At 46.8% G+C, this 27,759-nt stretch overlaps 4 protein-coding genes across 8 annotated transcripts; 2 read left to right on the top strand and 2 right to left on the bottom strand.

Moving 5' to 3' along the window:
• Positions 1-858: 858 nt before the first annotated feature.
• On the top strand, positions 859-11,023 carry Hcf (Host cell factor). The gene is made up of 9 exons (XM_011137444.3): positions 859-2,396; positions 3,507-4,214; positions 4,384-4,529; positions 4,608-6,092; positions 6,300-6,480; positions 6,572-7,971; positions 8,055-8,282; positions 8,381-8,759; positions 8,866-11,023. Exons 1-9 carry the CDS (start codon positions 2,237-2,239, stop codon positions 8,988-8,990), a joined length of 4,812 nt encoding a protein of 1,603 aa, XP_011135746.2. The 5' UTR covers positions 859-2,236; the 3' UTR covers positions 8,991-11,023.
• A 784-nt stretch (positions 11,024-11,807) lies between these two features.
• LOC112589462 (uncharacterized) lies at positions 11,808-13,321 on the bottom strand. The gene is made up of 3 exons (XM_025302788.1): positions 12,270-13,321; positions 12,066-12,196; positions 11,808-11,872 (listed from the first exon to the last, which is right to left on the bottom strand). The coding sequence occupies exons 1-3, from the start codon at positions 12,590-12,592 to the stop codon at positions 11,847-11,849; spliced, it is 480 nt and encodes a 159-aa protein (XP_025158573.1). The 5' UTR covers positions 12,593-13,321; the 3' UTR covers positions 11,808-11,846.
• A 797-nt stretch (positions 13,322-14,118) lies between these two features.
• On the top strand, positions 14,119-21,509 carry LOC105181011 (protein casc4). Of its 4 annotated transcripts, XM_011137448.3 has the most exons (8): positions 14,119-16,221; positions 16,341-16,372; positions 17,338-17,602; positions 17,954-18,254; positions 18,330-18,408; positions 18,846-19,016; positions 20,486-20,581; positions 20,948-21,509. In XM_011137448.3, the coding sequence occupies exons 3-8, from the start codon at positions 17,436-17,438 to the stop codon at positions 21,058-21,060; spliced, it is 927 nt and encodes a 308-aa protein (XP_011135750.1). In that variant the 5' UTR covers positions 14,119-16,221; positions 16,341-16,372; positions 17,338-17,435; the 3' UTR covers positions 21,061-21,509. The 4 variants fall into 4 exon arrangements, with proteins under 4 accessions (XP_011135750.1, XP_011135752.1, XP_011135751.1 ...); XM_011137449.3 differs by lacking the exons at positions 14,119-16,221; positions 16,341-16,372 and adding an exon at positions 16,897-17,249; XM_011137450.3 differs by lacking the exons at positions 14,119-16,221; positions 16,341-16,372 and having other exon boundaries at positions 16,895-17,602; positions 20,996-21,509.
• A 2,517-nt stretch (positions 21,510-24,026) lies between these two features.
• Positions 24,027-27,467, bottom strand: Ric (Ras-related protein interacting with calmodulin). 2 transcript variants are annotated; one of them, XM_011137453.3, is made up of 5 exons: positions 26,214-27,467; positions 26,033-26,089; positions 25,867-25,940; positions 25,258-25,449; positions 24,027-24,927 (listed from the first exon to the last, which is right to left on the bottom strand). In XM_011137453.3, exons 1-5 carry the CDS (start codon positions 26,353-26,355, stop codon positions 24,697-24,699), a joined length of 696 nt encoding a protein of 231 aa, XP_011135755.1. In that variant the 5' UTR covers positions 26,356-27,467; the 3' UTR covers positions 24,027-24,696. The 2 variants fall into 2 exon arrangements, with proteins under 2 accessions (XP_011135755.1, XP_011135754.1); XM_011137452.3 differs by having other exon boundaries at positions 26,205-27,465.
• Between the last annotated feature and the right edge of the window lie 292 nt (positions 27,468-27,759).

The following is a 27,759-nucleotide window of genomic DNA, read 5'->3' as shown; positions in this document are numbered from 1 at the left end:
TAATATTACATATTTCAATGCATCTCTCTGTGGTTATCATTCGCGTTAATATCGGTTACTCTTCATTCCGATACACTCGGCGATAACATTCGTGTTCAGCTTGCAACGAATTTTTCAAACACCTCTAATGGCTCTCACACGCAAAACAGGCGTCCATGATGCCTCCCTCGGCTTTCGTATTCGAATCGTCTACATGTTGAGTGAAATAGAGTGCATTGCCAGCGGACACCCGTGGGCCGTGACATGTTGACAATTTGGCAGCAATGACCGACCACAAGTGCGTAGAAGAGCAAGCGTGAAATAAAAATATACAAATAACGAGTCTTCCGGCGTTAATATCGAAATGACGATAACATCATCAATTAGCTTTGAACCTACTCGGTCGCCAACGGTCGCGCCGCGCGGTGTTGCGCCTAACTTCACCAGAAGCAGAGCTCGTTCCGGATCCGATTGGCTGTCCGAGCGGGACTCTCTTCTAAGCCGGCGAGTCCGACGATTCGATTGGTGAGCGTTTCGAGTCGGAAGTACGCAGCGAGTAGATCTTCTCATAGGACCCCGATCAATCCAAGGCGATCGGTGAATTCCACTCTACATTAGTCGCAAGTCCCAAACAAAGTGACCAATCACAGTCGACTGTTCTCTTCGCGATCGAAGAATAATCGGCTGTGATTGGTCAATTTGCATGCGACCTTGCGACTAATGTAGAACGGGCTTTAGACGCTCGCCGACGTAGGTGGCTTCCAGGGTCTTCCCGCTCACGTCGGTTGGCAACGCGCTTGTTACCGACGCGGAGTTGTGTGCAATGGTGGATAAGGATCGCGGAGGCCGCTTGTTCGCGCCGTTGGGCTACCGTCTGCAACGTCTGTTTCACCACTGAGTGCTACGAAATCGTCTCGAGTCGCCGGTCGTGCCGCGTGCCTGCCGCGTATCCCCGCGTGGTCGGTGCGTCGCGCAACGCCGAGTATTGCCGCGCTCCGCCCGGCGTCGTTAGGCAGTATACCATAGTGATATCTCCGTCGCCCCGCCGTTTTTCGCTCCGTGTTGACGCGAGTTTTACTGCGAGTGTTGCTACGAGGGCGGTGGGAGAGTGTCGGGGAGGGGACGGCGCGAGCGGAACGGAAGAGTCGACGATCGGTCTCGAAAATTCGAGACTCGCTCTCGAGATCGTGCGTGCGCGCGCGCGCGCACGCTCGCTCGCTCGCTCGCTCACTCGCTCGTTCCAAGTGGTGCATTCAAGGATAGACGAGGAACGAGAGCGAGAAGCCGACACCCGGATGGCGATATGATCGGATCGTGTCGCAACGACGCAACCGTCGCGAGCACGTATCCGCCCGGGCCGCGGTGTATCACCGAGTGGCCGCTCTAGTTTTCGCACTATCAGTGCCGTAAACATCGCGCACGTAAATACACACGCTTACGCACATACGCGAGCGTATGCGCGCGCGCGCGCGCCAATACACGCGCTGCGCGTCGGCTGTCTCTCTTTCTCTCTCTCTCTCTCTCTCTCTTTCTCCCTTTCTCCGCCTGCTAGTCGTCGAGCCTGTCCGTGTGTACGTGTTGCGCGCCGCGGGGACATACACCGCTCTCACAGCGCGGCGAATCTTGGCGTCCGGAATTCGCTGCCCGGTCGCGATTCTGTGTTATCGTAGCGCGAGGGTGCGACGAGAGAGCGTGCAGCGTGTGCGTTGAAGGAACGCGTTGACGCGTTGCACTAGCACGACGAGACTCGGGCGAATCCGCGAAGCGTACGGCAGGAGGAGTGTCGTCGCGTCTTTCTCTACGGGTGGTCGTCGAGGAGGTTAGAATTCGTGACGTACAGCCCCTCTCGGGTCTGCGTCACGTCTGGACCGAGAGTGCGGGGAGTGTAGCGACGAGTGCTTTCGTCGCGCGATTGACCAACGAATACTTGAAAGTATCGTGGTCGCGGTAATCCCCTGTCTGGTTGTCGCCAGCCGTCGCAAGCACCCTGTTCACGACTGTCGACTGTGTACGAAGTACGGAGTCTTGGTCTCGGCCCCGTACAAAAGAGCCATCGCGAGCACCGACCGCGCGATCTCTGTGATAAGAGAAGGACTGCTCCGCGCCGCATAAGCTTGCGAGCCGATCAGCTCGTTGCGCTACGCGTCGCGTTCGAAGGAGTAAACGTGTGTCGCGCGGCAGTGGTGAGATAGTGGTGTTGGTAGTGGTGGTGTACGGTCGCGCGTGGCATAAAAAAATGATGTGATCGACGGTCATCATGGCGGCACCCATGCTAAAGTGGAAGCGGATCACAAATCCGACCGGGCCCCAGCCGAGACCCAGGCACGGCCACCGGGCGGTAGCGATTAAGGATCTCATGGTCGTTTTCGGCGGCGGTAACGAGGGTATCGTCGACGAGCTACATGTTTACAACACGGGTAAGCCGCGCCGCCTTTTTCCTCCGCCGCCGCCGCCGTGCGGTGCGTCTCTTTCGCTGCGCGCCGTTCCTGGCGATTCCCGCGATCCAACATGGCGGCATACGTTGACAAGACGGTGACCGGCCGGATCGGCGGCGAAACGACGCGATTTCGCGGCTCGAGCGAGACGCGCGCCACTCGGACGGCGCGATCGCGAGCGCGGCCGAGCGCACGAGCTCGCCCGCGCTCCGGCGTCGGCCGTGCGGCCGCGCTGGCTCCAGGAAATCGTCGCGGTCTGTCATTTCTACATGTTTATACGCGCGGGAGCGGCCATTGCTGTCTCCAACGCGCCCCCACCACCGGTGCCCGCACGACGGCGCGTTGCGATACCCACCGCCGTTTCCCGTCATTCCACGTTCGCGCTTCTCTCTTGCCTTCTTTCTCTTTTTTCCCCCGTACCTCTGTTCCTTGTCCGCCTCTTTTCTCTCTCCCCCCGCTCTTCCTCTCTCTCTCTCTTTCCCCCTCTCCCTCCTTCCTTCTCTCCTTGTGCCTGCGTATCCGGGCCCACCGACGCCGCCACCGTCGCAGTTGATGCACACGAATGTACTTATCGCCGTCGCGCTACGTCGGCGGAACGCACTGCGCCTGCGTGCGCTACTTGCGCGCATTTCGGCCACGATTTCGAAATGTTTGTCCTCTGTGCGGTGAACGCGCGCGCGAATTCTCGCCATGGTAACAGGCGTGATGTGCATACGAATGCCTGCGAATACTTGGCGGTCGCTCTCGGTTCTTTCCTCGTCTCTCGTGTTCTGCCCATCTCCGCCGACGCTTCCACGCACGACTTCTTCCGTCTCGAGCTGGAGTAACGCGACATTCGGCGGCTTGAAGAAACTCCGCCGCGAATCGATCCAGCTGTGCGAATATTTCGGGAAATTTAATTCGACGAACCTGTGTGTGGAAGTCATGATAATATTGTGCCGAGAGCAACGATGAATATTACAGAGCCGATACAATGTATACAATGATGTTTTATTGATACATGATTATCAATTCATCGCGTAACAACAAATATCGCAGCTCGTGCTACTTTACCGGTCAATCGCACAGTTTATATGGGCTGTATTGTTGCAGCCACAAACCAATGGTTCGTTCCGTCTACGAGAGGCGATATCCCACCAGGATGCGCGGCTTACGGTTTCGTCGTCGACGGCACACGCATCTTGGTCTTTGGTGGGATGGTGGAGTACGGCAAGTACTCCAATGAACTGTACGAACTCCAGGCGAGCAAGTGGGAATGGAAACGGCTGAAGCCAAAGCCACCCAAGGACAATATCCCGCCGTGTCCGCGTCTAGGACACAGTTTCACTCTCATTGGTAACAAGGTCTTCCTATTCGGAGGTCTGGCGAACGACAGCGACGACCCGAAGAATAACATACCGAGATATCTGAATGATCTGTACACACTCGAGCTGCTTCCTAACGGCGTGACCGCCTGGGACGTGCCGACGACACAAGGTTCCTCACCACCTCCCCGGGAATCACATACTGGTGTGGCGTACACCGACCGTACGACTGGCAAGTCGTGCCTGGTGATCTATGGTGGTATGAGTGGTTGCCGTTTGGGCGATTTGTGGTTCTTAGATGTTGACTCGATGACTTGGAATAGACCGATCGTTCACGGCCCCACTCCCTTACCTCGATCACTCCACACTGCCACATTAATTGGTCACCGTATGTACGTCTTTGGAGGATGGGTGCCACTGGTCGTCGACGATGTCAAAGTCGCGACACACGAGAAGGAATGGAAGTGCACGAGCACCTTGGCGTGTCTGAATCTAGGTAGGTTTAAATTTGACGACATATTTCTCCATACATTACGCCATGTATTTACATCATACTTGGCTACTTATGTATCCCCCTTGTGTTATTTATCTTTGAGTGCTCCGACTGCTTAAAGATCTCCACTCGTTTATGTGATTATCGTGCAAACACACTGTCGTTGTTTTAGAAACTCTCACTTGGGAGCAACTAACCGTCGATTCCTTGGAGGAGAACACTCCTCGCGCTCGAGCTGGTCATTGCGCGGTAGGTGTCCACAGCAGGCTCTACGTATGGTCCGGTAGAGATGGGTATCGTAAGGCTTGGAACAATCAGGTTGGTGTGCATGTTGGTGTATTTGATGTATTTGGGCCGTGTCGCGCAAAGGTACAATGGTCTCTCGATCATATCCAGGTGTGCTGCAAGGACCTGTGGTACCTCGAAGTCAGCAAACCGCCAGCACCTTCCCGAGTTCAGCTGGTCAGGGCTTCCACGCAAACGCTGGAGGTCAGTTGGACAGCGACCCCGTCCGCGCAATATTACATTCTTCAGATACAAAAGTACGACATGCCGCCGGCGGCGACCGCGGGTGTTTTCCCGCCGGTGAGCGCACCCACGCCAAACGTCACTCCTGTCACCGCCGCCCCGGCTGTGGCCACACCGGCAACCGTGCCGATCACGTCGCCTCCTGTGACCACTGTGGCTTCTATCCCGACTAACCCGACTTCCGTCAGATCAGCCGTGATACCGGTGGCGCCGCTGCGAGTGCAGCCAACGGTACAGAGCCCGGTGCAGAAGACTGTGCCGCCGCAACAAGTCGTACAGAAAACGACTAGTCCCATGACGCCGAGAGTCGCTGCCGGCAATGTCATACGAATCCGTTCCCCGTTAATCACCACCGCGACGGCGGCGACAACGTCGACGGCGGCAGCGGCGGCGACGGTGGTGGTCACCACTGAGCAACAGCCACAGCAGCAACAAACCTCTCCCACTGTGACTACCACCGTGGCGACCGGTCAAACGCCCGCCGCCATGTCCGGCATAGCTGCATTGGCCGCGGCAGCGGCGGCGACGCCGAAGATCACCATGAACAATGTCCCCATCTTGCCGCAAGCTGCGACCAATACCATTAGAATGAAGAACGTTCAGCCGGGTCAGCAGATACGCTTCGCCACGCCCGGCGCGACAGTACTGCGCACGGCGTCGCCACCGCAGAACAAGCAGATCATCCTGCAGAAGTCGGGCCAGAACATATCTGGTCAAACTGGAATCGTGCATCTGCTGAAAACTGGTCAGGTGGCCTGCGGCATGATGGCCGCGACGGGACCCAAGGTGAGTCTCATCCCCAGCAAGGCGGTTCAAGGCACCGGAGTGAAGCTCCTGAATCACGGGCCGGCGATATTGCGACTGGTGAACCCCAACACGGTAGCGGGGTCGAAGCTGCTCACGACCATGAAGACCTCCGGCTTGGTGACGATGAGCAAGGGACAAAATATCACCGGCAAGCAGACTATTATGATCGCCAAGCCGGGTGGCAACGGCGGATTGGTCGGCAGAACCAATCAGATCATCGTAGTCACTACGGGTTCCGGTCTGAGAGCCGTGCAGACGGTAACTACTTCGCAAGCTGGCGCAGGCCAAGGGACCAATCTCACGACCCCGGTGAACGTGTTACCCTTGTCGGCCACCAATCACGTGACGAATCAGCAAGGTGTCAAGATGATCGTCGTGTCCTCGGGCGCGATGGTGGGCGGAACCGCTGGCAAGCCCATAACCATCACAGTACCGGGACAAGGCGGTGTACCAAAGACAGTGACTATCGCCACCAAGGGCAGTCCACAGGCAATCTTTAATCCTGGCAAGAGCCAAATCGTCATGCCGCAGATACAAAAGACTCCAGTAAGTGTGACGGTAGAGAAATCGACGATTAAAAATGTACATAGATATACGATCGTAAAATCCTTTCTGCAGTTTCTCACTACAAGCAGATTCGTTGAGATTGAAACTCGTAACAACTGCCGGAAAAAAAATGATTTAATCTACTAATCACTTACAAGAGTTCGTTGTTCTTCAATAACTCATAAAGCTTGTCATTGCAAATTGTAGGAAGCGGTAACGATGTCTGGTAAACCGGTAACTCTGCAAATGTCTGGAGGCATAGGTGCGAAGACGGTGACGCTTATGCCAACAAGTAGTTCCATAGTGACTACTTCGAGTGCGTCGGATTCGATAGACACCAGCAAGATGCTCTTTGTTCCGTCGCAGAAGCAGCCTTCGGCTTCTTTAGGTGAGTACAATTGTCTTCTTTAATGCGCGACATGAACAGAAGTCAACGAGAAGGTGTCGCGAATATTACGTAACATGAAATGACGTTTTAGCCTCAACGTCTGACGGTCCCGCTACTACTGACGCAGCTTTAGCCGCTTTAGCAGCAGAGGCGGGTCTAATCGACCCGGTGCAGGAGCCATCTGGTGGTCTGTCGTTTATGGTAGCTACAGACGACGGTGCTGGCGGTGACGGTAAAGTGGAGGACAGTTGTAACGGTAACGAGGCGACCACAGCGGCCGCCTTGGTTTCCCAAATGGGCGCGGGTGAACCGATGCAAGTCGATGGCGATGGCAACTTTGTGCTTCCACAAGTGGACGGTCCGACCGACATTCTCCTGTCTGAGGACGAAGAGAACGATAAGATCGACTTGGACGAGAACCCCGCTCCTGAGAATGCCTCGGAGTCGGCCGTTGATGAGCCGACACCCATGGAGCAAGACGACGTTAACGCGGCCGAGAGTATCCATGCGGAAGAGCCCGTTGTGAAGGAGGAGAAGGAGGAGGAAGCCGCGGCCGAAGCGACAGCCGATTTGCCTGAAGACATCCCCGCCACTGACCAAGTGCCCGAGGAAACTGATGGTGCTACTGACAATCCGCCGACCGACGAAGAGACACCCGTAGATACCAATGTTGGTACCAAGGCGGAACTACCGGACGAAAAGGAGATTGATATCGATAATACGTTGCCCGACGAAGTGAAAGTGGAGAAATCCGAGTTGCCTTTCGTACAATCACCAGCAACGCAAGCTCCTGCCGAAGTGGAGGAAGTGCCGTTGACAAATGTCGCCGATTCGGCAGAACCTAAAAGCGAGAACCAAGAGGATCATCAAGATGAAAACAATGAAACGAAGAGCATGAAGGCAGAGTATCTTTCCGACAACGAAAAATCGCCAGCGCCTGAAGCTCCACCGCCCGTTGAAGACAGCGTGCCGCAGCTCCCCAAGGAAGAAGCTGAGGAAATTGAGAAGATCAAGGACGAAGCTGTGGAACCAGAAGCCAATCTACCGACCGAGAAAGCAGATATTTCTCTCGTGAAATCGGAAGACGCCGATGAGCCAATGGTCACGGACAGCGCGTTGCCTGTGACAGACGTGGATCAGTTACCAGTAACAACACCCGTCGTCACACCGAACGTGCCAGCAAAGTCAGAACCCGCGGACGAACCGATGGAACCGATAGAACCGATGGAACAGGACAAATTCTCCGACCTACCAATCTCGTCGATTAACGGAGTCGCCGCTTCTCTCGAAAAGGAAGCCGAAAGTCCGCAAAAGATTCACACTCCTATCAAAATCGACATCAAAGAGGATAACGCGATTTCGAAGAGGGACAGCCTGAAGCAGGAGAAAATAAATGACGCCAGATCAGATGATGACTCCACGGCTTTGTCTACGTTAGCAAGCGCCGCCTTGGGCTCAACGGAGACATCGGTGAAAGTTAAAACCGAGCAGGTAGGTCTCGATAATTTCCTGCAACCGTTTCTTATTTATCTCGAGCGTGAGCGTTTAAATAACGACTGTGATGCCTTTTGCAGAGCGAGGATGAGAAGAAGGATCCAGAGTGGTATGACGTGGGAGTTATAAAAGGAACTACTTTCACAGTTCAACACTATTATCTTTCCGGTGACGAACCGTTGGATATAACGCAACCCTTAACGATGGACGTTTTCAAAGAAAGGACTAAAATAGCACTGGAGCCCGGAACTGCCTACAAGTTTAGAATTGCCGCTGTGAATAGCTGTGGACGAAGTGCCTGGAGCGAGGTAACGTATCCGATTAACCATAGCTCACGCTAGACAAATATAAAGTGAGATTTCTAATATTTGTACGAATAATATCGATGCTGTGTGTATCGTTGCAGGTATCGGCATTTAAAACGTGTCTTCCGGGATTCCCGGGTGCACCGAGCGCTATAAAGATATCGAAATCCGCGGACGGCGCACAAATCTCTTGGGAGCCACCGCCTAGCAACGTCGGGCCCATTCTCGAGTATTCCGTCTATCTGGCGGTGAGAAGTACAGCGTTGAACAATGACGGCGAGGCGAAAACAGTCGTGTCTACACCAAATCAATTAGCCTTTATTAGAGTTTATTGCGGCTCGAGTAATTCCTGTTCGGTGAACAATAGTGCCCTTAACGCCGCTCACGTGGACACCACTACGAAACCGGCCATAATCTTTAGAATAGCAGCGCGAAACGACAAAGGTTACGGACCAGCCACGCAAGTCAGGTGGTTGCAAGGTGAGTCACGAGATTTTCTCACGTTAGAAAGCGTGTCTGCTTTTTGCCGTTGGCGAAGTTGGTGTTTCAAGGTGAATTTTCTCTCATTCTCTTCCTTTCTCGACAGATCCCACCACCGGTGTGAAGGGTAATCCGCAAGCCGTGAAGAGACCCGGCACAGACCTACGCACGCAGGTGAATTCTCCGCAAAAGAAGGCGAAGCAAGAGATAACTAGTGATAATTTCTCGTGAGCCTGTTCTCCCCCTGGCCTCGTACAGCCGAAACTCCCACAAGCGACGCTGCTACATTATTTAATTTCCGCCGGTCCACATGCCTAACAACGATAAACAAAACAATTGTATTATCGAGTAAACGAAGAAATGAATGCGTGAACGAAGAACGTAAGAAAGCGAGAGAGGAAGAAAGTGAGGAAGGAGGAACGAAAGAAAAATAGATAAAGAAAGGGACGCGATATTTAGACCGAGATAGGAACATACGATTTGAAAAAAAAAAGAAAAGAAAAGAAAAAAACATTTAAGAAAGAAAAGTATTTTTAGCGTTCTCTCTGTACGAATACAATATCCTTCTGTACCGCCGCGTTTCTTACTCATCGTCATCCTATTTCTTTTCTTGCGAGTACGCGAGAATCTTCTGTAAAAAAATACCATGAGTATCGTTAATAAATGACGAGGTGGTTATTTTTTTGGAGTTAAGTAAGTTTTTCCATGTTTATATAGCGTTTTCTACGGACGGTACGACATATCACTCTACAATGCTCACACAGTTGCATCATGGAAAAAAAAGGAGATCACGGATCATACGTTCGCGCAAGTTTATTTTGTAGGCGTTGCCGGGAATGAGTAGCCGGACAGGATTCGTATTCTATATTTCGCATATCTTTCCGAATTATCATATACAGTGTTCCGTGTTTGTTAAGGCAACTGGGAAGATAATACTACATGAAACAGCAATATAAAACAATATCTTTTCGCACATATACACACGAGGCTTTCGAGAGTTTCAATATCTAAAATTGGAAAATAAAACGATATCTTCCCATTTTGTGACATTTCAATGTACTGCTTGAGTTACTTTTAACTATAGGTTTTGTAATTAGTTTTAGTTACGTTTTGTCAAAATACATTTTATTCTTTTAATTACATACATTTACTGATGAGATATCTAGAGTGATGTGTCACACAAGTATATGAAATATCCATTCATCGATAATAGAACATTGATCATCGAGCGCAATCGTTCAAAAAAATGAAAGTGTGACTGACAAAACATGTTCTACATCTTCGCGATAATATTTTCATGTAGAATTATTGATCATCCTATTGTATCCCACCAGTGTGTTACGGAACACTATATATTCAAGACAAAGAGAGAGAGAGGGAGAGGGAGAGGTTTTAATGAGAAAAAAAATTCACAAATTCCTTATAATATATTTATCATTGATAGAACATCTGCAATTCTTTTGACACTCATCATTAGGCAGAAAAAGCTCGCTTTTGAAATGTAGGTATTTAGTGTACATAAAACTCTTGCATTGACAAATGTGTTTATCATATTACGAGGCAATGAAATAAAATACTTTTTGATAAGGTAGAATAATTGGGAGATATCCACATATACTGTGCAAACCTTGATAGTCTCCTATTTCTATCTGCTCGTTTACGTCTTAATTTCGTGCAAAGAAAGAAGAGAAAAGATGAGTTCTTATCGTTTCATCGATTTAGTTTTACACACGACAATCGGTGCTAATACATTATTCCGGATACTTTTGTTACTGCCAGATGCGACCAGATTGTGTTATCGAAAGAGCAACACGCGCATTAAAGTGCAAAATTGTCTCTGCTGAGGCGCATAACACCGAGTTACTTATTTGCTTTCGGTCGAACACTTGCAACGATGCAGATATATTTTGTATAAAAAATATAGATCTAAATGAGAATTATACATGTATAATTAATGAATGTGTCCCTAAGGATGGGCTCTAGGACGATTATTGATATTTTAGCGAATAAAGAGAGCTCTCCGAGGAAAATTTAAGGATATTTTTAGACGGCAACGAAACGATTGTTTGAATACTAATATATCCGGATAACGGTAGAATATATACGTCTTTACGTAAATTCTAATCTTTTATAGTGTTAAGACAGACATAGAGCGAATAAACGGGAAGATTAGATACGCGAGAGAAAGGTAAGAGGTGGCACACCATGTACCGTCGCGCTAGAGGGAGGGGACACGTAGTGTATCCGTAACTTTTTTTTTTCAACATAATCTTATATTTTAATCAAAATACTGGGTAAGAGAGAGAAAGAGAGAGAGAGCTTTTTTAAATGCCGAGACTGTGGAGAAGAGTTGATTACGCTAGTGTCGCCGGCGGTCTCGTTCCTCTCGGTCGATTTTCTGGGGCTATGTTAAAGCTGCAATAATTTAAGCGTACATTTTATTTTAGATTATTCATATATATATGTGTGTGTGTGTGTGTATATATATATATACACACATATATATATATGAATATATAAATATATAAAAAAGATACAGACATTTATATATTTATACATATATGTGTGTACTTTCCGTTATCCATTTGTAGCTTAAGCAGGGTAGAACCGCCTACTACTAACGTAGCGTTCGTATGCTTAATTTGTTATATTGAAGTTTTGCGTTTAACAAAGTTTACTTCACTTAGGAGAAACTTACGTGTTATATTAGAAAGACCATCACCGACGCGTACTATCAACCCAACTACCGATAACTTCGCATTGATCACATGTACAATTGCAATTGTTTACTCTTCTGATGAGTACATCCTTACCCCCCCCCTCCGCCCGAGATTTTAGGAACATTTCCTGGAAAAAGAAATACGAATGAACATATATATAAATATATACATACGATGTATAATGTAAATGGGATAACTAAAAAAAAAATGGTATATACTTTCAAGTGTATTGTTTTAATCTTGTGTTTTCTCATTTTCTTCTGGCTGATCCTCTACGAAAACACGCGAGTGTCTCTGTATCAACTAATCGATAAGCCGTTCTTAGTCGTTTAGTTTACTCTGTACATTTCGTTGACGGGAGATGACACTAATCTGTATCCTTGTACACAAACCCTGTGCATAAGAGGAAAGAAGAAAAATGTTGGAATTGTCGCCGCGTGTCGCACGCGTCGCGCGGCATCGCATTCGTTTGTAAATCGCCTCTTCTACCGCATTTATACTCTCTTCGTGCAAGACACACGCATACACACCGTACAACCCACACACCCAAGTATGTCGTGCAAATAAATATAGATGAATTTCTTACGTGTAACGGAATCTCTACCAATCTGTACCAAGCGTAGCTTATGCCAGATTACATCTTGGAAAGAAGACTCTCGCGCTTTTCTGTTCTCTTCCTTCGCGGAATGTCGCGACAGTCTGTCAATTAATTTTAATCTGGAAATCGCACGATCGACTATTCGACTTTGACTTATTGCGCTTCTTCCAGCTAATTAGGTTTGTGCCTTACCTGAGAATTGTTGACAGTTGTGCCTTGCTTGAGATTATTTGTTTGTAAATCTCTTCGTTTTCACTAGCTCGCACTTTTAGATCGTTCCTTCTCCCTTTGTATTCTAAATTTATACATGTAACAGCGATTTGCAAAAAGATATCGCGACGGCGATTCGGCGAATAGAACTTCTTGTTGCGAGAGAAACGAACACGAGAGCTCTGGTAGCGCAAGAACCACCGAGTTGTGTTCGATCGTTTCTGAATATATATATATATATATATTTCATGTTGCCTCTTCGAAATCCGCAGCTTACTTGGCAGTAACAAAAGATCATAAAACATTCATCTAATGTCCCTCTCACTTTATCTCGATGACAATCGAAAGGACGGGATACAACGGAATGTTTACACGATGATCAGAAAGAGCATGCTGAATAATTTGTCACCTCGGACACGATCGATCGTCGTGCACGGTATCTTCGAGTAATTCTATGCAATTTATGTACACACGTGACACCGACGATCGATAGAATGATTAACGATGCGACATGAGCGCGAGAGATCGAACGAGATTAATGAGCCGACTGCGTGTCGATCTGTTAGACGTCTAGGAAAAATCAATCTCTCCTTTTTGTCTCACCGAGACAAAGAGATTTTCTTTTTTTCCTTCGTGGAGCTGTAATCGTTTCCAACGTGGCAACGTAACGATTGCAAGTGGCGTTCGCCGATTTCCCCGCGAGATAGATCGCCGATTTTGCCGATCTGCTGTACGAACGGCCGAAGGAGGAAAGACGCGACGATGTCACTTACGGACCATGCCGTTTTACTACGAACTACTTTTTCTATACTAGATCTTAATTCTACTTGCAAGCGATCGCGCGGCGCGATAAGCGCGAGAAAAAGCCCGCGACGGCGAGATTACGCGCGTCGTCCGGAGAAAGTGATTTACGCGCTATGTAATAAGATAACGGAAAAGCTCGGGGGGGAGACCGCCGCTGTGATTCGCGCGATAACACAAGTCGAGTCGGTGATGTTGACTTTGTACACGACCCGCGGTATACACCGACAGCGCGATACCTTGAGTGAATCTGTATTCTTCCCCGAGAGAAACACGGCGCGCGCAAAAATTAGCCGAACAAAAATTAAGATTGCACCCTGAAGAGATTAGGAGATCGATCGATCCGCAGCGTCGATAATGCGTCGAGAGACGAAAATGTCTCTCTCTCTCTCTCTCTCTCTCTCTCTTTCTCTCTCGCTGCTGGTGATACGCCACGATCGCACGATGTAACCGACAGAACCGTGAAGATCGCGTGACTTTGTAACAAATCGCGAAGAGGAGCCGCGCCATGCGAGAGTCGCATCGCAGGATGCGCTTCGATAAGGAGGATAACCGACGAGGGTGCAGCAAGAATCGTAACCGTCGGATTAGCGGCGTTCTCGCGCTCCTCTTCGAGCGGATCTTTACAGAATCGCCTCTGTAAATATTCGTCCTACTCGAGTGCTCTCTCGCGTTAGACAGCGAACGGGTGTCGCGCTGCATTTACGGAGAATCACTGTGCGTAATCGCACGCGTACAAATACACACGCACACGTAAACGAGAACGCTCTTGACTGGCGTACCTTTTCGTATTCGTGAGAATCTCCGCCCTTTTGTAGAGAAAACAAAAGCCGCATTTTGTTCCCTTCATGTTTCTCTCTCCTGCCAAGTTTGTCTCTCCCGCTATTTTCACCGCGTAACGATAAAAAGTATCGACCACGCGCTGCGGAAACGAAAGGACACGTCTGTACATCGGACATATTTTTTATGCCGGTTTCTACATTCTCTCTCTCTCTCTCTCTCTCTCTCTCTCTCTCTCTCTCTTTCTCTCCCTCTTTCTATGTGTCTCTTTCGCGAGAGAGCGTAAAAGACAAGAAAATAAAGAGATAATTCGTGCCGTCTGCGAGAATGTGCGTCTACGTTGCTTCACCGTGGTATGTTTGTATGTGTGTGTGTGTGTGTGTGTGTGTGTGTTATTCAATGTGATGTTAGCGATTATTACGTAGGGTCTGCGATTGTCATCGACAGAATAATCAAGACGCGCGAGATTAGAGCCTAAGTGTGAGTTATACTTGGACCCTTGGTCGATTTTCCGATTGTACTTGCGAGGAAACGCGCGTGCTAAACGGTACCCTTCGGGCGTTCGCTCGTCCGTCCAACGACGACGACGACAACGACGACGGGCCTTGCGTTGCACACAGGTTATTCTTAATTAAGAGTTAATCAGTGCAATATTCCGCGGCCGCGCGCTGCGGGGACAGGTGGTCGCACACGTCGGCCTTGCGTCGCGCGATGAGTCGAATCTCGCGAGCGAGCACGTGTGTGTATGAGACAAAATTCTCATCACTGTAAGCGTCGCGATCACACGTGTGTAGCACAACGACTGCTACCGATCACTGACAATAAATTAATAGAGAGAGAGAGAGAGAGAGAGAGAGAGAGAGTGCGTGTTGGTCCAGTCTCTCGAAAGAATGAACGAAAGAGCGCGTCGCGTCACCGAACCGAATTTGATTTTTTATCGAGTATATTCGCCCGGAGATGTCCCATGAGGAAGATCGAGTGAGTGCAAAGGTCTCGGTGCGAAGACGCCGTGACTGACCCAGTTTTGTAGCAGCGCCTAGAAATATGCAGATCCATACGATAATACCGTTAGGAAGGTCATGCCGTAACGATCACCAACGGGCGGAACGAACCAATCGTTTTCCCCCATCAAATTCACTCAGTCTGTTCTATCGCGAAGCTCTCATCGGGACTTTTGCACTCGCTCGATATCTGCTCGCACGGGAGAAAACGCTCTCCCTCGAGATTCATTTCAGGCGCGATCGATTACGACGCCTCGGACTTCGCCGATGCGATCGCGTCATCGGACACCTCGCCGTCGAGCGGATTGTTCGCCGATCGGGGGGTGCCCGTGCACGTCGCTACCGCGTGTAGTCTAGCGGCTGGTTCACGTTTCCTACAAGTATCGGTGTGTCATTGGCGTTCTCGAGAGGGACTCTCGATATATAGGTCACCAAGTGATGACCCCTCGGACGACCCCGAACGTCCGACATTTGACACGCTACGACGCAGGCATATTAAATTTACGATATATTTTATTTCTGTCCGAACGCCAACGCGTACACGCATACCACCCATACACAGCCGAGGATGTCGCGGGGAAGGAGAGGAGAAGGAGGGGGGAGGGAAAGAATGCGGGAAAGCGAGGGAATGAAGGAAGGAAAAAAATGCATACGCCGTCGGTTTGTTCGCTTGCGCGGCTTTCGAAATAGGTCTCGCGCGCGCCTCCGACATGCGACTCGCGGTGAATAGCAGAAGGAGAAAGAAAGATAGAAGAGATCGGATCGCACACACGGTCGATGTTGGTCCTTCGCCGATCGGCCGATCGGGCTGAATCATCGGACGCGCGTCGAATCTTCACTTTTCTCCTCGCTTTTCGCGAGGCCAGATTTTTGGCTGGAGAGTGCGGATCGATAAGACCGTTTTAGCATTGATAAGGGAGGGAATGCATAATTAATCACGCCGCGCGGATAAGCGTTTCACAGCGATCCCGCTCGTCGCGTCGCGAGCGGGAAACGCGTTTTATCGGACCGGTGTTACTGGTTGTTGCGATCGGCCGCTCAGGCGAGATAATAAGCCAACAAACCGGCGAGTGTGTCGTGTCCCGCTCCAGTCTTATGCTCCTGTCCTACGGGCAGCGTCGCGAGAGAGTTTACACCTGTGAGTCCACGAGTGCGCGCCATTTCGAGAGCTCGAAGGCGGCGCTCCGCGTTCATTGCAGTCGAATCACACAAATCACGGTGACGGGCCGCGCCGTGAAAATTCGGCGACGCGACTCCGTCGACTCTCTTTCGTCTACGCTCGCGCGTACGCGATATATTTTCTCGCTCTGGTCCGCTTTGTGAATATTCTCTTCGATGGAACACAGTGTTAAGTAAATATATATATTTATTATATATAATAAATATATATATATATATATATATATACATAATAAAAAGAACAGAATAAATGTGACTTCTTGTATACGTGCGTTTCTCTCTCTCTTTTTAGCCGCACACCTGTACTCTTCTGCTGAAATTTCGGTACGTTCACGGTTGGTCAGATTATCATTTAAGTAGAAGGTATTTCATTTAAAATAGAACGTTTTTGCAATGCTTTTCAAACAGGCGCGAAGTCGTCACGGCCGTTTGAATTGCAAATCGCGGTGTAAACTTGCGGCGGGTGCTTCGTATAAAATGGTGGCGGAGAAAGGTAGCAAGGTCATATTCCTCGCGATGCATATCAGGGGGGCTTTATGCAAAGCGATGACTCAGCGCCGGCTACGCGGATAATTGGCGGTAAAAATCGGGACGATCGTACATTCATCTCTGTCAAGGATCTAGGAATCGATTGTGTCATCCGCGCGCCTGGAGAGGTTTAGAAACGCGTAAATGCTAACCGATCGCTGGAGACCTAATCGCATCGTCGCGGCGTCGGTGAGATACTCACAAATGCAAGACAACACTTGGATCGACGAAAGCGCGAATTGAAAAATTCGAAAAACCTCGATAACGTCAAACACGTCGATAACGATATATCGATGCGTCGCGCGCGTTCGAAGTGCTCGTCGAGCGAATTTCCGCAGTCGATCGCTCGTTAACGGCGAGGACGAGAGCGCGCTACTTTCGGGTCACCGTGTATGCGCCGCTGATGTCCGCCCGTAGTAGCGGCGGAAGGGTTAAAACGTCTGTATCGTGTCGCTGTCTGTGTGCCGGTGCCGGCAGCGTTATATCGGCAGACGCCCCTGATAAAGCTCCTAAAATTGCGCGGCTTTCAAATGGTTATCGCGCGAAAGTCTGGCCGAGCGGAGCGACGCAGCGGACGGCGTCAGCAGCGGCGACAGTAGCATCATCATCATCATCGTCGTCGCCGGCGACGGTGGCTACTCCTCCGGAGTCGTTCCTCTGTGAATTGGCCTCGGTAGGCGCGGGAACACTACGGAGTGGGGTTACGTGCGGCTAATGTTGCGGAGAATACGCGCGCGTGACATAGATTGTTTGCACACCAGGCACACACGACGGTCCGGTGGTCCGGTCGACGATAACGTGGCATATGTTACTGCGTGAGTGACAGCGGGCGAACGCGATAACACGAAAGGCGAGAGTGATGGGAATCGACGGCATGAGGGTCGGCGGAGGCAGATGCCCGCCTCTCTTGGTCATAGCCTTGCTCTTGGTGTGCCTCATGCTCTTCTGCAACTGGTGGGCTCTGTCATCTGAGAATGTGGAGCTGGTCAGGCAGATCGACGAGCTGAACGAGCAGCTGAAGATCAGGTGAGGGTTATCGATGAAGCTTCTTGTTACTGATGACATTTGAGGGTATTCGTCGTGAAGACTGCTGCTTGTGTCAAGCACCGCGTTTAGGCACCAGGTTTATTTTCTGTTTTCTGTATTTGTGTATTGTGTTTGTCATGTAATTTGTCAGAAACTTGGCAGTATATGAATTTGTTCTTTGGGAAATTTTGCATTCGCAGCTTGCTCTCGCAGGATGCATATCTGCAATATTGGCATTGTTCAAGTTTTCTTCTAGGTTGTTGTCTGTTGTCACTTGTAAAATTCATGTTATTTGACATTGTACATTATACGAGATTTCTTTTGTGATTGAGAGGTTAATCTGTTTTTCAGTGCTGAAGAGAGAGATCAGTGTGTAACATTACGCGGTAACCTAGAGCAGAGGTATAAACATACAGAGGATGAATTAGCTTCTCTGCATGTCCGCTTGGAACAGCAGATGGATTTCAAGAAGAAAAATGAGGAGCTAGAGGACTCTGTTACCGTGTGCAAGAGTGAACTGGACTCGTTAAATAAATTGGATGCCACTAAAACTGCAACACTGGAGACACTCCGATTAGAAAAGGATACGATTAATACGCAGTTAGATGTGAAACGTGATGAGAACAAGAAACTTCAGGAGGATGTAGAAAAGGTACTGATTCTTCAATCAGCTAGACCAACATAAAGCAAAGTGCTTGATATAACTTTGATATTCTTTATTTCACAGCTAAAAGTAGAAGTTGAACAATTAAAACTCGGTTGCAATTCCCCACCTGACAAAAAAGAGGCTCCAGTTCTTCAACCAGGTAAGCTGTAACAATTTTCTTCATCGTATATCACGTTTGATATGTATTTTTGAATTTACATTTTCCATCACAGCTGATAACCACGTTTGAATAATCGTCTAGATTGACATAATTTCTTAAATAATTACTCTCCTATTGTGTGAAACATTTGCACAGTATTTGATCGGTATGATGATGTACAATGAGCCACAAAACTTTTGCTAACTTAGATCGCTGATTGCACCCTGCTTCTACGGCGGGAGTACGATGTACCCTCTTGTTTATTTTCTTTTTATTTTCTCGAATCTCGTCCGTACCCTCCCATTAAGTTCTAACTCGGATCGATGCTGCTCACTGAATTATTAACGCGGCTGCCGATACCCCATAAGCCCTTTTGTTTGCGCATTTCTCACTGACGCAGCGTTGTAAGATTATTGTCTCGGGGTTTGCTGATTTAGCAACGACAGTGGTCATTAACAAGTCTCAGTTGCACCGGGTACCGGAGTCTGCCGTAAGAGTAACCGTAGCTGGTCAGCGAGGCTTGAAGTACCACGGGATTCCAATCCTACCGACAGACCCACCCGGTGCTGTGCGCCAAACTCCTCGTTTCTCAGTAACTATGTTGAAAGGTAGTGATACCTTTCCCCGTCCTCGCGGGGCGAGAATGCTGCCACGGACATGAAATTAAGAGTTTGCAGTAGATTTGTATATAAATCATAATTTCACACGTCTGCATACATACATACACACATACACACACATACATACATACATACACACACACACACACACACAGATATATACATACATGTAACGAAAGCTCTATTGAGAACAAACCTACTGTATTCGCTTCTAACTACGATGCGGCATCGCGTCCTTCGTTTTCGTTCTAACGACACACGATACTCCATCCTCCATTTCTAATACCGACCGTCGAGATTTTCATACGAGAAAGATCATTTCGATCATATAACACAGGACTGCCTGTGTTCGCGGACTAAAACGTAGCGTTAGTCAGCTTCCTTTACGCTTTACGCCACTATACGAGGACCGGCAGTTTCGTGTGTAATTCTGTAGGATGCGCGTAGAAAGGACTTTTGGGAATTTAATAGGGATGCCATACGAGTGTCGTTGACGATGCTTTCTCATGAGAATTGTGTCCTCGCTTCTTCTCGGCCGACTCGACAGCTCTAAGGAGAGAGATCACAATCGAGTCTTGTACAATAGAAGCAAACTTTTAGATGAGACGGGACAAGATTTTATTCTACATCCTTTCCTGTCTATAACGCTTGGATACTTTTGCCCAAACTATATTTATCGTGCTAAAAGTAGCGTACGAGACTGTTTACGACTTGTAACTAAGTTATAATTGGTAATTGTAAGATATTTATTTGTGTAGAGCTATTTTGTGATTTATTAACTTACCGCCTGCTGCAACACATGACACATTGTATTTGTTCACAATAAAATCTTATGCGAATGACCTGAGGCGCATAATGTAAGCTACACACGGACTTCAATCTGTATTTGTAGAAATATGTTGAACAATAAACAAGTGTGATCAACTGTGCTGTTTCAGCTCTCTCAAAAGTCGGGCGTGAATAGGCACGCGTACGCGTGCATGTTCACTATAATTAATAAAAATATACATGCAATACTCTTTCAGTGGGATATACTGCTACTTTTGGACTGTATACTAAAGGATTTGGTTTTCAATAGCTATTAATTAATGTTGTTGTCATGAAGCTTTCTCTCTCTCTCTCTATCTATCTATTTATCTGTCTGTCTCTCTCTCTCTCTCTCTCTCTCTCTCTCTCTCTCTCTCTCTCTCTCTCTCTCTCTCTCTCTCTCTCTCTCTCTCTCTCTTTTTCTCTCTCGGCACTCTGGAGAACTGATGAATAATTTTACATTAACACAAATATTGGTGAAAGTTGCACCGACTAATTACGAGTTATTCATTACTACCAACGTGCTCTAACAGTAGCTTTCGTTATTGTCGCAATGCACATTCCATACGACAAATCGCAATTAAAACTTCTTCCAGAAAACACGCGGACCTTCCATTTAAGCATAATAATTTAGCTTACGTGCCTTTCAGCTGAAATGGATTCGAAACAGAACGGCACATCGAATAACGCCGCGGAGCAGGATGCCGTAGTTGCCGACGACTTAGAGGATCCTGACCGTGCACGTGGTAATTAAAAGTTTAAACGTAGCATTATCACCATGTAGCGCTCACACTTTTGTTTGACGCGCAGCTCGAAGAAGAACAAGAACAACGTTCTTGTAACGTTCTCTATGAAGCAGAGAGGGAGAAATAGATGTTAGATTTTCGTGCATTAGTGCGATCTTTTATTAAATTTATGACTTGAAGTATCGTTAAAGTTTTTTTAATATATTTTATTTTTTATATTTATATATTGGTCTATATCCTCAATGTATAGAAGTGATTTGTTTAAAGCACATTTTGCGCGCGCGCGCGTGTGTATGTAAGAGAGAAGAAGGATTGTGTGAGTAGTGTTACAATTTTTTTTAATTTTTTTTTTCATTATTTGTGTAGATAATGCTGATGAGGTTCAAAGTACAGACGGGACTGTGCTACTTCCAGATAATTACGAGGAGGAAACGAAAGCGCAGGATGCCACAGGAAAACCTGAGGATAAAAATATATAATACGATGCAATATGTAATCTAGAGGTGAACGATACGTGCAATTTTGCAATAACTGGCGAGCTAACAATTAGACTACGTACACAAATAAAACGAAAAAGCCCATATGACACTCGCTCCACTCGCGCAAGATACTTTATACTGCTCATTCAATTGTGTCATACTTAATTGTTTACGATAGAAATATTTTTATACGTAGATATTCTCTTATAAGAGAGACATATATATGCGCAATTAATCGCATTTCTCTTTATACTACCAACGTCATAACGTTACAAAGTAACACACGTGCCAAATTATGTGTTCATTATTTCCTGTATGCACATAATTATGGCTGTTTCTTGTACTTTTTATATATCTTGTATTTCATTATCTATATGTATTTATGTATAATAAGCGAACCAATTACGCCATAATTGTTGTAAGGTCTGATAAACAAATAGCAAAAAGTTTTCGCACTAGCAATCTTTGAGAACCTCTGCCACAATTTATTATTAAACCATGCACACGTACACATACACACATATCTCGTGCCAGTTAAAAAGATAAAGGCATTACGCAATAAATTATAAATGTTTTACACATAGTAATCTAAGATTAGGCGAAAAGTATTCAATTCAATAAATGTCCTTCTATCTTTTGCTTTGCCAATTTTATTATAATAGTCACATACATATATATATACATACATATGTATATATAAGATAGATAGTTAATAAATTTTTATATACAAAGTATTCTCGCGCGCGTTTCTCGTTAGTTATGGTAAGTAAATCGTTTGAGTTTTTTTTTTATAACAACGCAAAAATATTCGATATGATATTGCAATGATTGATCACTTTTGAGATTTCGTCCGTTCTCAAATAATGTAGGGTCGACATCTTGTCGTAGAGTGACTTTGTATCCATAGCATGTGAAATATTTGTTCTTTATTGGACCAGTTTATCGAAAATATATTTAGCTTACATAAAATTTCGCAATACATCCGGGCATCGTAATATCCCTGAAATGTATATGTAACGTTCATTTTTTTTGTGCCATTCGTACAAGTGTGTACAAACGAGAGCTTACTACCTATTAAGTAAAAAATTACCACGTGCCTGCCTATAGTTTCTTCTTTAATGCTTGGTATGTACTATCAGAATCATGCAATTTTGAAAATTGTTTACAGCAAGTGGCACACACATACACACACACACACACACACACTCACGTTGCTTTCCTTTTTGCGTCAAATAAAAAGATATATAATAACGTCGGTATGATCGTTGATTATCATATTGTCCTCGTAAATTAATAAGTTATTATCTTTTTCTCTACGTGTTCGCCTCTACACTTTCTCCGTTATACTTACAAATATCTGTATTGGTATATATATATGTACGTTATTCCATTTATTATTCCGTCAATCTGCGTCATATTATGTTTCTCGCTTGATGTGTTCCTCTCGATAAATACATCAGATAAATGTCGCGATATATAAAACGATAATGTTCCTTATGACGCGTGCTGCCTTTATGTCGTGATATTTCTTTTTCTCTTTTTAATTTAATCTGTCTAATAAGTATGATCACGATCAAACATACACATACACACACCAATCTACACGATACTTGCATGTTCTTGCAACACATTGCAAGACACATGAAATATCTATTTACAATTACAATACGTTTGTCATTATAATAACATCTCACTGATATGAAATACTTTGTGCTTTTCCTTGCGCGTATCGTGTCAGTTTCTTTCTAAACACATGCGATATTACGTTCAACGATGCTTATCCTAATCCACAGTCAATTATATATCGCGAAAATTCTGCCAAGAATGCTGCCGGTAATTAATACCTTGTACATACTCGCTGCTACCATTACTAAATTAAAATGTTATCAGCGTACGTTGATAATACGTGTTGGAAATACTAAGTTGCGCAATCAATATGCACGTGTCGCGTCACGTTAAACGCGGAACGTTTGGCAATCGATATGTAAAAAAAAAAAAAGCGCGTAATGGTCATATAAGCTGTATGATTAATAAGTTAATGTGTTACAACAAAATGTAAAATGTGACTAGGAGGAATTAAGTAACGACTAGATAATTACTATGCGGACTTACGCGTATACATGTATGCACATTATATATATATTACATGCACTAATATGCATAATGCATAGTATGTAATGTATATATGTGTGTGTGTGTGTATGTGTGTATGCGCGCGCGCGCGCGTGTGTATGATGTATGTACCATAAACACATATATATTACATTAATGCGCATTTCTCCTACATAATATATATATATATATATATATATATATATGTGTATATATTATTAATCCATATAATTATTAATTACACATATTTATGGCAAACACGTTTACGTGTTTTAATTGAGAACTATACCTCTTTGCGATTATCTCAGAGATCATGTTATATACACGCGTCTCTCTCCTTTTCTCTCATACACAACAATGCTAAACTTTGCAACTTATTGTAACTTTTATATAACTATACAGTTTATAGCAGCACATTTCAAGTTCAACTGATAAACTCATCGATAGTATATGAATATCTTTCGCGTATTTACATTGCGCTCGTGTGAATCAATTAGAATAAATAAAATTCAATTTGCGCATTCTCGGCGATAATGTAAAATCGCGACGAAACACACATCTCGCGTTCCCCCTCTCTCTCTCTCTCTCTCTGTCTCTCTCTTTCTCGCCTAATATCCTGCGCTTCAGCTTCCCCGTCTACGTATCGCCGAAAATCGCTTCTCCTGCTGCGCAACGATCGCCCGCGGCGCTTCTCTTTGGTCACGTAATTAGCTACTTATAGCGGACTAAAAGATCTAAAGCTACCTACGGCTATCGGGGAGAAATTATCTGCCTGGTGAAAGTCGGAGTATCTACAGCTTATCCGCGTGTCAATTGGATGAGTCGGTTTTTCAGGTATTTAGTTCCGTTTATCGCCATCATCGCCGGTCATCGTGAAAGTTAGCTTCTTGAATGAACGTTAACAGCCTTCGAGATGTGCCATCGATAGTCTCGCGGGGGGGAACTGTCATGTTACAAAACTGGAAGTCACAAGTGTGCGCGGGGCTTCTCTTCAAAGACACGCCTTAATATCTTGGCCATCAGGATTTACCACGACTTGCCGCTGTACGCGACACGCGTGCACGCAGCGTGCGTATACGATAACGTATAAAACTGAAGACAGTGCGAGTCGCAATGTTAAGGGCATGTGCAACATGTGGTCGTACACCTTGCGGCAAACATTGAGTCTACCGTGTGCACGTTTCTTTCGCATTGAGCAGCACACGACCGACCTATCCAGAAATCGCGAGTCAAATTCCGAACGAAAGACGTGATACGCTTCTGGTCTGCTTTGGCAATTCCACCCGTTGCCGTGTATCCGAAGTAATAATATCGGGGTCAAATTGTTAAGGCAGTGAGATGTTTTTAGTTAACGAATCATCAGTCTCTAAACGAAGGTGACTACATCGCGAGCGCTGGCCGAATGCACCAGCAGGTTTGCTGAACTCGACTGTTTCGTTGTGATTTGCGCGGATTATCGGTTATCGTCTACACGGAACATGTTCTCTCTCGTTACCGGGGAGGGTCGCTATCTCGGGATGTTTCCTAGGACGTGTGGAAAGTGCGTTTTCGCCGTCGGAAAATGAGACTGAATATCGAGCGTAGTCGGCCCCAGCGGCTGGTCTTACGTATCGTCATACCGCGTCTCTCTTTGGCGCGAATCTGTCTCACCAGAGAGTAGAACGCGTCGTCCACGAACTGCCTGAGTGCAGCGGACGTCTCGTAGAACGGACAGCCAAGCTCTTTCGCCAGCGCCTTGCCCTCTTCCATGCTCACCTGCAAAATAGACCGTGTATCCAGAAGAAGAAGAGGTCTAAGAAGAGGTCTCTTCTTTATTCCTTTACTCTTACCTTTCCGCTTCGAGTTCTAAACTGTGACTTGAGTCCTGGCGAAAGACGTCTTCTACATTACCAGACGTCGCAATTCCTAAATTTTGAGCACTATTAGGACTTTCGGCGATGCAACAGACGCCTTTTGCCAGAAATCACGTTGCAGTTTAGGACTCAAGGCAAAAAGCTAAAGGTTCGCTACACCAGTCACAGATCTTATTAGATCAGGCTTAAAGGAAGTATCAAAAGCGATGGAGAACTCGGCAACGACTGGTACCTTGCGCCGTTGTTGTAGATCAAATTTATTGCCGACTAGCACCACAGGAATCTCCTCGTTTGCGCGCACACGCGATATTAGCTTCTTGTACTCCATTACTTCCTGGAAGCTATGCAGGTCCGTCACAGAGTAACATATCATGAAACCTTCGCCGCACCTCATGTATTGCTCGCGCATCGCCGTGAACTCCACCTGTGCATAACGTGGATGAGAGCAATCTGCCAATACGATTGCACACGTCGGATGAGCGAAATGCTTCTTTATAGAGACGTATCAATGCAGTACATAAAGCCCATGGAGCCCATATTAGACTGAGTATTGGAGATTCAAGATTGGAACTTGACTAATTGGGACAGCGCCAAAAATAAAAATTGATTGATTCGTGAAATTTTAATCTCCAGTCAGTTAATTCTAATCATAATTAGTTAATGATATCGATCAATTCTTCATATCAGCTTATAATCTGTTCTCAATCTAACATCTGACTTGAAAATAGGTATCAACTGATCCCTGAAATTTTTATCTCTGATCCATAATTCCCAACACTTGGCCCAATTATGGGCTCAATGTCACTCAGAAACCATCGTGACATATGCAGAAAGATCAAACCTGTCCAGCTGTGTCCAAGATATCCAATAGAGCTGGTTCGCCATCAATGACCGCTTGCTTCTGATATGAATCCTCTGCGGACAACAAAGAGAAACATTATCATACTTCTCGCACCAACTGATCCAAAGAAACTCCCCTCTCAGGTATACAAGAGCATACAACTCACCTATCGTCGGATCATGGTAATCCAAGAAGCGGTGGTTGACAAATTGCAAAGTGACAGCTGAAAAACAACAAGTATTTTATGACGCAGCTCGCTCAGCTCGCGCGTACTGTCAACGGTGAGGCGGGTAAATGTTTACAAATACCACTTCCACCGCATAATCAAGCAAGGATACCTGACTTGCCTACACCACCGTCACCGAGCACCACGATCTTGTACACCCTAAGTCCACCTCTGGTAGTGGGCTGCGTAGCCACCGGCACATCGTCCTTGCCGCGGTACGCGACGTTCTTGTCCCTCAAGACTCTGACCGGCGTGGTAATCATCGTTGCTGGTCGACCGACTATGCACGTCGGAGTGCGTGCATGCGTACGTGCGTGCGGCCGCGCGCATGTATGCTCGTCTAACAAGAAGAAGCGCAAGCACGTCGACACACTTGCCGTTCGGCGAAGCGACTGACACACTTGATCGCACCGTGTCGTAGCGCGACCGATTCAGCGGACACACCCGTGTCGCCGCCGTCGTCGGCGACGGCGGCCGCTCGGCGAGGAACAGCGAAGACGGCGTGGCTCATCATTTAACGCGTCTCGTCAGAAAGAGGGAGAGAAGTATGACGCAACGCTCGCGATTGCCACCGGCGAGTCGGTGAGTACAACTTCAGGTCTCGCCGACAGGACGCGATATGGTCCGAGCGGACGAAGGACGCATCGACCGACCGTCAGCGGAGGCGGATCGCGCTCTCTTGACAGAAGAAGAAGAAGCGTGTGACAGCTGCGAGCTAGGGCGTGCGTGCGTGCGTGCGCGCGTCGTCGGCTCTTCAGGATCGTACGATCCGTCGTCTGCTGCGACTGTCTGCCGCGTCTTTTTTGATCTCTCTCGGTTCGTGTGATCTCCGGAACCAGCAGCGCGGGTGATCCTTACGAGCCCCGTGCGGTCCTTGCGAGCGCTTGCTCGCTTGTTAAACGTCGCTCCCGATGTTGCGCGGATTAGCGAAATACGGCGGTGTGAGTTTCATCTGAGATTCGTCGTCGTCGTGTGTTGGGATGTTTCGTAACATTGGTCGCAATGGACCGGCTGGAATGCCGGTGTTAAATATCGCAGACAGTAGTCTTTCCAGTAGCGTTCAAAAGTCTATGAACTTTTCTTTTAATACGCGCATCTTCAGGTTGCGGTGTGACTTCTTTTTTCGAATAATGAAGTTATTATCCGAGGCGGTGAGGCGAGGACTGTCTTTAATGTTTTCATCGCGCGCAGAATGTTAACGAATCTATGTACGATGTTTCTTAACGACCAAACAGGAAGCTCGAAGCTTTTCCTTTGAAATGCAGCTGTTGTTTAATATAAATAATGTCTCGATATAAGACTCAGGTAAGAGCTTAGGATTGACAATGACAAATGGCAGCCGCCATTTCTCATTTAACAGCCTACCGTTTTCGGAAATACGTATATTGATCGTCATGTAATTAAATGTGATAAAACTACATTGAACAATATGACTCATGTTTGAGCGTTTCGCTGAATGCGTTTTAGTTAAAGAGAAATTATTAATTACGTACATGTATATTAAAAAGTTAACGTTATCCGACGAGACACTAATAAAGACCGTTGGTCTTAAGCCGGTTGCACACAGGACGCGGCAATGTTTGCCGCGCGACGGAAGTTGGTTAGAAAATATCGCAGCCAATCAACGTTCCGCGTGCCGCATGTTTCGTCAGAGAGAAACCTGAGAG

This window comes from Harpegnathos saltator, unplaced genomic scaffold (genome assembly GCF_003227715.2).
Source record: "Harpegnathos saltator strain DR-91 unplaced genomic scaffold, Hsal_v8.6 scaffold514, whole genome shotgun sequence".
NCBI lineage: Eukaryota > Metazoa > Arthropoda > Insecta > Hymenoptera > Formicidae > Harpegnathos > Harpegnathos saltator.
This window is presented reverse-complemented; position numbering and strand designations above follow the sequence as displayed.

Excerpts from the sequence above, each read along its gene's own strand:
- Hcf (XM_011137444.3), top strand. The coding sequence starts at position 2,237 with ATGGCGGCACCCATGCTAAAGTGGAAGCGGATCACAAATCCGACCGGG. Across the intron at positions 4,530-4,607 it reads GTAAGGCTTGGAACAATCAG|GTGTGCTGCAAGGACCTGTG; the intron begins GTTGGTGTGCAT and ends GATCATATCCAG. Across the intron at positions 8,283-8,380 it reads GACGAAGTGCCTGGAGCGAG|GTATCGGCATTTAAAACGTG; the intron begins GTAACGTATCCG and ends GTATCGTTGCAG.
- LOC112589462 (XM_025302788.1), bottom strand. The coding sequence starts at position 12,592 with ATGTTTTATGATCTTTTGTTACTGCCAAGTAAGCTGCGGATTTCGAAG. Across the intron at positions 12,197-12,269 it reads CAACTGTCAACAATTCTCAG|ATTAAAATTAATTGACAGAC; the intron begins GTAAGGCACAAA and ends TGCGATTTCCAG. Across the intron at positions 11,873-12,065 it reads TGGTAGAGATTCCGTTACAC|GGTTTGTGTACAAGGATACA; the intron begins GTAAGAAATTCA and ends TCTTATGCACAG.
- LOC105181011 (XM_011137448.3), top strand. The coding sequence starts at position 17,436 with ATGGGAATCGACGGCATGAGGGTCGGCGGAGGCAGATGCCCGCCTCTC. Across the intron at positions 18,255-18,329 it reads TTCAGGAGGATGTAGAAAAG|CTAAAAGTAGAAGTTGAACA; the intron begins GTACTGATTCTT and ends TTTATTTCACAG. Across the intron at positions 19,017-20,485 it reads CTCAGTAACTATGTTGAAAG|CTGAAATGGATTCGAAACAG; the intron begins GTAGTGATACCT and ends CGTGCCTTTCAG.
- Ric (XM_011137452.3), bottom strand. The coding sequence starts at position 26,355 with ATGATTACCACGCCGGTCAGAGTCTTGAGGGACAAGAACGTCGCGTAC. Across the intron at positions 26,090-26,204 it reads CGGTGGTGTAGGCAAGTCAG|CTGTCACTTTGCAATTTGTC; the intron begins GTATCCTTGCTT and ends GTTGTTTTTCAG. Across the intron at positions 24,928-25,257 it reads ATCTACAACAACGGCGCAAG|GTGAGCATGGAAGAGGGCAA; the intron begins GTACCAGTCGTT and ends TCTATTTTGCAG.